The sequence below is a fragment of the Lytechinus pictus genome, unplaced genomic scaffold, assembly GCF_037042905.1.
Source record: "Lytechinus pictus isolate F3 Inbred unplaced genomic scaffold, Lp3.0 scaffold_20, whole genome shotgun sequence".
NCBI lineage: Eukaryota > Metazoa > Echinodermata > Echinoidea > Temnopleuroida > Toxopneustidae > Lytechinus > Lytechinus pictus.
This window is the reverse complement of record NW_026974141.1, coordinates 10,016,076-10,024,876: the sequence shown is the minus strand read 5'-3', so window position 1 is coordinate 10,024,876 and position 8,801 is coordinate 10,016,076. Positions and strand designations below refer to the sequence as shown.

The 8,801-nt window shown below is 34.5% G+C and overlaps 1 protein-coding gene across 1 annotated transcript in view; it reads right to left on the bottom strand.

The window, feature by feature from the left end:
• Nucleotides 1-8,544: 8,544 nt before the first annotated feature.
• Nucleotides 8,545-8,801, bottom strand: part of LOC135157965 (uncharacterized) — a 47,372-nt gene continuing 47,115 nt past the window's right edge. Inside the window, exon 6 of the mRNA XM_064115176.1 lies at nucleotides 8,545-8,731. Coding sequence (XP_063971246.1) covers nucleotides 8,545-8,731 — 187 coding nt within the window. The remainder of the gene's footprint in view (nucleotides 8,732-8,801) is intronic.

Sequence of the window (8,801 nt, the reverse complement as noted above, 5' to 3'; positions counted from 1 at the left end):
CCATTCCCCGCTACCCCACCCCAAACCTTACCCACCAAATCTGGGAAAACTATGCATACGGTCATGGAGGTATTGAAATACTGTTTGTTAATGTTGTTTGCAATTTTATGAAAAAACAAAAATCCTTACAAACACAGACATAAACGTACACACCATCAGCAGTGGCGTAATGAGCCCCCCCCCCCAAAAAAAAAAAAAAAAAAAAAAAAAAAAACGAGGGGGCTAGATATGGCGTATCGCTCAAAGATCAGTTATAGGTTGGGAGAGAGCGAAGCGAGAGAGCAACAATTTCGACATTGTTTCATATAAATATCAAATTTTGTGACAGATTTTGTGTTATACAGTTATATGTCACCCTTCTCTACTACATTTTCTTCTATTTTCTCCCTTGTTTCTTGGTCATGTTTTTTTTTTCATTTTCATTTTTATTTATCTATCTTATCTTATTATCATTACTTTTTTTTTTGGCGGGAGGCATATACCTAAATAAAAAGTAAGCAAACAACTGAAAATGATCATTGCTAAAATAAGTAATTGCAGAGATTCCTGACGACGACAATTTATTTTGTATGATCGGGTATTAACTTGAACATGTTGAAGTATGGACCAATGCGATTAATATTCTAACTGCCATTTGTTAGCTTGACGTACACCCAGCCTGAATACTTATCAGGTCCGAGAGAGAGTTTAATGCCCGCATTAATTGTTTACTAAACATATTCATAGGAGGAACAATACCGCACGATTGAAAAAGTTATGTATATATACACACATATATGCATTTATTACACAATGAAAACAATGAGCAATACCAGAAAGCCATGTATTTCAACCATGCACAGGTAAACGTAAAGCTCTTGAGATGTATTTGCGGTTGCGTTGATATTGCTATTTTTAAATAGTTTTAATGCCCTTTTCTTCTTATACACACAAAAAAAAGCTCCCAATTACACAAATCGAAGTGATGGGAACGTTTTATCTGGATAAAAATAACACACAGTGTATTTTACTCTATAATTAGCTTGACCTGGACTTAGTCTGAATTCTTACCATGACCGGAGATGAGTATGAAATTATTCACTGAAAGAAAATTATCACAGATGAAATAAAATTGTATTAGCTTATAATAACTGCCATTAATTAGCTTTAACCGGACCTAGTCTGAATGTTTATCATGACCATAAGTGAGTATGTACCATTTTTACTTGGACCTTTAAACGTTGATTTTTTTTTTCTTTCTATTTTTGAAGTTAGATGTATCAGATGAAGATATTGACTGACAGAGAATTGAGTATATGTAAAAAAGGCAAGTCAATAGGAGGTTATGTCGAGGAAATCCAAATGAGCGCAATAAAAAGTATATTGAGGCAAAAGACACCAGAGAACATCATAAAATATGTAAGTGTACATTTTTATGAACATTAATATTCACGTTACTCGTGGGTGGGGCCAATTACGCCAAAAACTAGAGTTGGGTCGTTTTCATATTCAGATGCTCAATTATCATGACTATCACAGATAAACGGACATGACAGAAGAAAACAATCTTGATTACCAATCATAAAGTATCTTTATTGTCATTTGTTAGCTTGACCTGGACCTAGCCTGAATACTTATCAGGTCCGTTGACGAGTTTAATGCCCGCTTCACTTGGTTACCAAACACATTCAAATTAGGTCTCACACTGGTCAAAAGCTCTTCCGTGTAACTGTGTCATTTTAGTCTCACAGCCATCTGTTTGCTTGACCCGGACCAAGCCTGAATACTTATTACGTCTCCAGATGAATATGGCACAGTTTTCACTTCGAACTTGCATAGTTTGGTTTGCATGCTAATTTCCGATTTCATGGATTGAACTTAGATTATTGGACTTATAATATACAAACAGAAACGGCAGAAGAAAAGGAATATCACCAATCATCATAACGTATCCAAATTGTCACTTGTTAGGTTGACCCGGAGCAAGCCTAAATACTTATCAGGTCCGTAGATGAGTTTAATGCCTGCTTTACTTGGTTTACTGAACACATTAAACTTAGGTCTTATACTAATCCGAAACAATCCTTTTTACGATGTAATTGTATCATTTTAGTATCACTGCTATTTGTTCGCTTGATCCGGACCTAGCCTAGATATGTATCAGGACCGTTCGCTTGGCAATTTCTAATTTCCTAAGCGGACGCTAGATAATGTTGTAGTTGTGACGACAGATGCATCAATTCACATTATTTAGTGCTAGAAAATTATCACAGATAAGCAGACAGGAAGGTAAAAGCAAAAGTGATTACCAATCATAAAATATTCTTACTGTCATTTGTTAGCTTGACCTGGACCAAACCTAAATACTTATCATGACCGTAGATGAGTTTAATGCCCGCTTCACTTGGTTTACTCAACATATTATACTTAGGTCTTATACAAATCTAACGCTCTTCTTGTCACGATGTAATTGTATAATTTTACTCAAAGTGCCATTTGTTTGCTTGGCCCTTTGACCGAGCCTGAATACTATCAGGACTTTAGATGAGTATGGTACAATTTTCACTTCGAACTTGCAAAGTTTGGTTTGCATGCTAATTTCCAATTCGACGGACTAACCTAGATTATTAGACTTATACTAGACAAACGAACGTGGCAGAAGAAACAAAATGGAATACCTATCAGGTCTATAGGGGAGTTTAATGCCCGCGTCACTTGGCTTACTGAATAGATCTTAATAAGGTCACATTTTCGTCCGAAGCTCTTTTTGGCAATATGTAATTGTGCCATTGTAGTCTCACTGCCATTTTTAGCTTGCTACGGACCAGTCTGAATACTTATCAGGTCTATATGTTATTATGGTACCAATTTCACTTGAAAGTTGCAAGGTTGCTTCGGATGATTATATCAAAAGTTCATGAATGGACGATAAGTTATTTTGTACTATGCAGTGCATCCAAAGATAGATGTGTAAAATCAAATTTATAATGATTGAGATTTATCTCAGATGAACAGCCATGAGAGACAAAAAAAAAATTTATTACCACTCATTATGATTTACAACGTATCCAAATGCCAATTGTTAACTTGACCTGTACCCAGCCTGAATACTTATCAGGTCCGTAGGTGAGCTTAATGCCTGCTTTACTTGGTGTGGTTAAAAAAACACAAACTTTATTCTGCATCAATTAATTTTAAATAATACTGTGAAAGTGATATAAACATTGTTGGTGTGGTAGAATAGGGTTGTACCTACTAAGCGAAATTGTTTATTTGGAACCACTATCTGTGTATAACAATGGTAAAGACAAATTAATCATTAACCTCAAAGATTCGGCTGTATCCAAGATGGTTGCTGATTATAAGTAACGATCTAAAAAACACAAAATATTGAGAGGTGATGTATTATTGCATACCAACATTTAAATAACACAACATATGGGGAAGCAGCCTTCCACCTTATTCATTGCAATCTAAATTTTACCTCAAACAATTTATTTATAAACTTATTGATGTTGAAGACAGCCCGAATGTCATTATCCCATGTTTTGCCAAGGAAAGGTAAGCTCAATCTTTGACTGATGCACCATTCAATTCCAAGTCTTTGTCACTGAGTAAGGTCTTTCTTAATAGACTTCCACTGGAGGCCAACCTCACCCCCCCCCCCTGAAAAAAGGAGGAATTTGTACACGATGTCTTATTTTCTTAGTTTTCTTCTTGTTTTCAAAATGTATCTAGAGTAAAATTATTGCCATTGGTAGAAATACGTTATCGGGAACAAACTGAGGAGTTGCTGTCTTATGTCCTGAATTATTTGATTAATAATGTTGAAAAGTACTAGCCATCAAGGCCTTAATTTTTTCAGCGGGACACCGATGCCCTTTGCTGTAATTGTCTATTTTTGGCAATGAAACACTGCCTTGTTGTCGAGAACCTAGCTTTCCATTACGTAAATTTCGATCGGATTTTATCACAGAGACCAAAGTGTGAAGAATCTCCACCTACACGAATCTCACAATAAATAAGAAAAATAATTTCTACTCTTTATTGCTGAATCTCTTTATTTTTCACGATAATGACTGCATGTGTTTTTATTTCCCTTAGTAAAAACAAACAAACAGAATCCATGATCTATACATTTTCTGGATTAGAAAATGTATTCTGCTCGCAGAATATATTTTTGAATGATTTCATGAAAAGGATGCCTAATCCATCAGCCATTAGCAAAAACCCATACTGCTTTGAATTTATTTATAATAGATTATGTTAAAGAATGGAATATGTAACCCCATGACGTTAGAAATAACATGATTCTGTTTCGATTAAAAACAATGTATAAAAAACACCCTTTTCGATAGATTGCAGTCCGGTATGACTGCATAAATCATAAGGTAGATTGCAATGAGTTTCAATGAGTGTCTCCATGTCTGTGTGTGTAACCTGTGAATAAAGGGGGTGGGGATTACATGTGTGCATTTATTATTAAGGTTGTCTATACAGGAATAGAAAAGGATGGTGCTTCGGTTTCCTAAGGGCGCCTCCTTATTTGATGCGGCGTCTTTTCCTGAGCAATTTTGATGTATTCACAATATTGGACCCATTTTGATGAGGTAGTAGGATGCTCGGGGAACGCCCTGCTTCATTAAGGCTGGGACCCTGGGCAAACAGAAACATAAGAATGTTATAACCTCCCTCAATTATTATATTCTTACATCATATGTTCTTAAGTTATACTCATTGAAAATATGTTACTTTTTGTGATATACCACTATGTAAAGGGGCCCCGTCAACAAGCTGTGCTTCACTGGGGACCCAAACCTATCATTCTGAGTTCTATGATGTTATGCTTTGTACCACTGTTTGTGTTTGATTTGTTTTGAATAGATACTACATGCATACTGTACTACTACTACTACTACTACTACTACTACTACTACTACTACTACTACTACTTCTACTGCTACTGCTGCTGCTGCTTCTGCTACTACTACTACTACTACTACTGCTGCTGCTGCCGCTGCTGCTGCTACTACATACTATACATTAATGTACACCGGAAAAAAGAAGAAAGTAACGAATTAAAGTGATTTTAATATGCATTCAATTTATTTTATATAAACTTCATGTAGTGTGACAAAATTATTAATAGGGTCATTTTCCATTTTTAGCTAACATACTACGTTGCTCTATGTTGCCATATATCTGAGTATCTGAGCATAAATACATGTATAATACACACGATTTTCGAACAGTGTGCCACAATAAAAGCATGACAAAAACAACTTTTGAGTTCTGATAAGGAATGTCATATTGAAAAACGTACAATGCTTTGTGTTTAATACGGATGTCGTAGGTACCATGTCAGAGCAAAGAATGATAATGAGGTTAAAAATACAACACCAGTGACGAAGTCCTATACTTCCTATAATTAAATTCGGTTAATATATCGTTTCATTGCTGTGTTTACTGTTATCATTTTAATCATAATTATAATCACCATAAGTAATGTTTCATCAATTTTGTCTTTCTTTTCTTAGGCAATTTGTTTACGCTAGTACATTTAACCCTATCTGAATGAATTAAACTGTCTAAAGCAATTTTGAAAATTTACTAACCACTATCTATAATTGTTCAGAGAATATGTTTAGAACCACTTATCTTAATATTATATCGAATCAAAAGAGTTTATAGTGGATTTTCAATAATAAGTTGTTACTTTACATCTTTATGATATATACTGTCAACTTTATTAGTATGAACTTTATTATGCGACAGTACCATTGGAATGTACAAAGTAACCACGTTATCCGTTGTTGTCTAGTTTGTATATATATATATATATATGTATATATATATATATATATATATATATATGTATATATATACATATATATGTATATATACTATATACATTTATATATTTCGTCACGCCAATAGTATGACAAACCCAGCGCTCTCATCATCTTTGTCAGCATTATGAACATCATCATCAGATCTATAACCATTTGCTTACACCATTAATAGCCAGTCCTCGCAACTCAATATTTGGGGTAAAACACGAGTTCGCCAAGTAGGGAAAAATGAAAGATCTCAGGGTAATCAATCGGGACTTAATGGCCCGAATTCACAAAGGTGGTTTTGAAAACCAAAGGTTGAGTCCATGGTTTATGCAGATTTCCTGTATGAATTACGCTTAATTTAGCGCGTATCTGGTGCGTGAATAAAAAATGTCCAATTCTGATGCGCGCTTTTGTCACAGTGCGCCAAATTTACGCCTGTTACCATGATAAGATACGCTATTTTATTCATGAGTCCACTGTTTTTATTCATGAGTCCACTCTTCAAACAGTGGACTCATGAATAAAATAGCGTATATAACCATGGTAACAGGCTTCAATTTGGCGCACTGTGACAAAAGCGCGCATCAGAATTTGACATTTTTTATACACGCACCAGATATGCGCTAAATTAAGCGTAATTTATACAGGAAATCTGCATAAACCATGGACTCAAACGTGGGTTTTCAAAACCACCTTTGTGAATTCGGGCCAATGATACGAAACGGTTCATGAAATATGTAATACAAATCAGTCGAACATACACATACATACAAGGTTAAGGGTTTTGTTTCGTTTTCATACAATACCAAACGCTGTTTCGTCTGAATGACGTCATTGAATCACAGACGAACATTGAATTGTATCTTGCTTGCATGTGCAGGAAGGACATCGATTTAGTTGATCAGTATTGTTATATTTTTCATGGTTGTTATTATGTGGCTCTCCTGTAGCGAAATCCGGCTACTAGGAAATTTTTAGTCCGCGACGCACGACAGATTCAATAACACTTTAAATGTATTGGAAACGCCCTCAAATGTGGAAAATTTAGTGAACCAGAATAGCGGTTTCGTCCAAAGTTTCGTAGCTGACTAAAAATTGCAAATATGTAATTTGTCCAGAGTCCCACATGAAACTTTTTTTTGTTTTTGATTGACCAATTTTCGACAAAGACTTCTTTGTTGCCATTGTAATAAAGGGCATTTGGCAATACATGTTATATTGCCTTGAATTTGTCGTGCGTTGTAAAGCGAAAACTCTCTATTGCCCAAACAAGACTCTCGAATTTGTCGCTCGAGATCTAGGAAGTTTCATAAAAGTGTGATGTTAGTTTTATAGGGTTTGCTCATATTGTTTCCTGACAAAGTCAGAATTATTTGATATATTTATTGCATTTAAAGAGCTTGTAGATTGAAGGACATTTCAATTTTATTTTTTTTTGATGGCTTGCTTTATCAAATTGAATCTTGGTTGCAGGGTAATTTGAAATGACATTTCTTTTCAAACTGAAGGGGTGTGACATATTATTAAACAAACATATTTACTCTACTCGTATCCCGCTTCGCATCACTACGATTGTGGGTTCTATTTTATTCTAGCCATTTATCATTCTAAGGCTAGAAGAAATCATAAACAATTAATAAAAGGGTAATTGAAATGAACAAACAATCAAATAGATGAGTACTGAAACTTTAATTTGCAGAACTATGTATACGAACGTAAGTACCTCGGAACATCCAAGAACGTGCTCTGCTTGAGGATATATACATATATATATATATATATATATGTATATTATTAATATCATTATTATTATTATTTATTTATTCTTTTTTTAATTACAACACAGAAAGATGGCAAGCGACTTGACCATGTTGACTGATGAGTTACAGTATGTATACGAATGGTTGAATTCGTGTTTCACTCCAACACATGAAGAACTAGGACTGCAGACAGGTAACAAGCTTGCACATTTCTAATTTACATTTCAAATTTATTCTGGAATATATTTATATTTTGTTCTCACAAACATATCTTTTCGTTTTAATACAAAGACAGTCAATCAAATAATCTATGAAATCCCAATAGTAACCCGGAGGCTTCTTGTTCGTGCTATCATATTTCCATATTCAGAGGCATACAGAGAGTCTTCGATTACGACATGTTTCCACATCCAAGTAGTATTTAAAATATTGTTTTAATAAATAATGAGAGAAGGTTGGCAAGCTATAAAATTGTTTTTTTTTATATTATAACAATTACTGTAAGAATATAAGTAAACTTCGCAATCGATTTTCTTTTAACATGCTACATACCATACACATCAACTTCTAATATACGGCGAGGTGTAAACAAAAAAAAAACCTTCAACAAATTGGATTTACCTGAAAGCATTATCCTTACAAGGATAACACGCATAAACGAAACTTAAATAATGAAAATAAATCAAGCAAAATTTCTTAATGATTTTACTAATACCGTAAACGATGATCAATATGTTATTACCAACATGGACGTTGTCACATCAACCAAGCGTATTCTTTACTCCTAAGGAAAAAAATCATAAGTTGTACAAGAAACATACTGTAGACCGAAAAAGCCCACACGCTTCACATTATAATTTGAAAGTGATGGGATTCCTTTAACGCCTCTATTGATAAACATAAATCGAATTCTGCCTAATGTCTCTGTACATTTTTCAACAAGAGGATAAGGTCGGTCAATTGTTTCAAACTGGTTTTTCGTAGACTTCGTAGCTGGGGTTTGGATCTCCATTTTGTTTGAGATAAGGTTCAACGTAGAGGGATTGTTCGCCAGCAACATAATTCGCATATCCTTCCGGAACATCTGGCAGAGGCCCCCGAGCTTTCTCACTGAGAGCTTCTTTTGATGATGATGCCAAGCCGTATCCACGACTGAATTATACGATTTAAAAGAAAAAATAGAGATAATAAGAATTTTTTTTAAATAATAAAACTGCTTGTA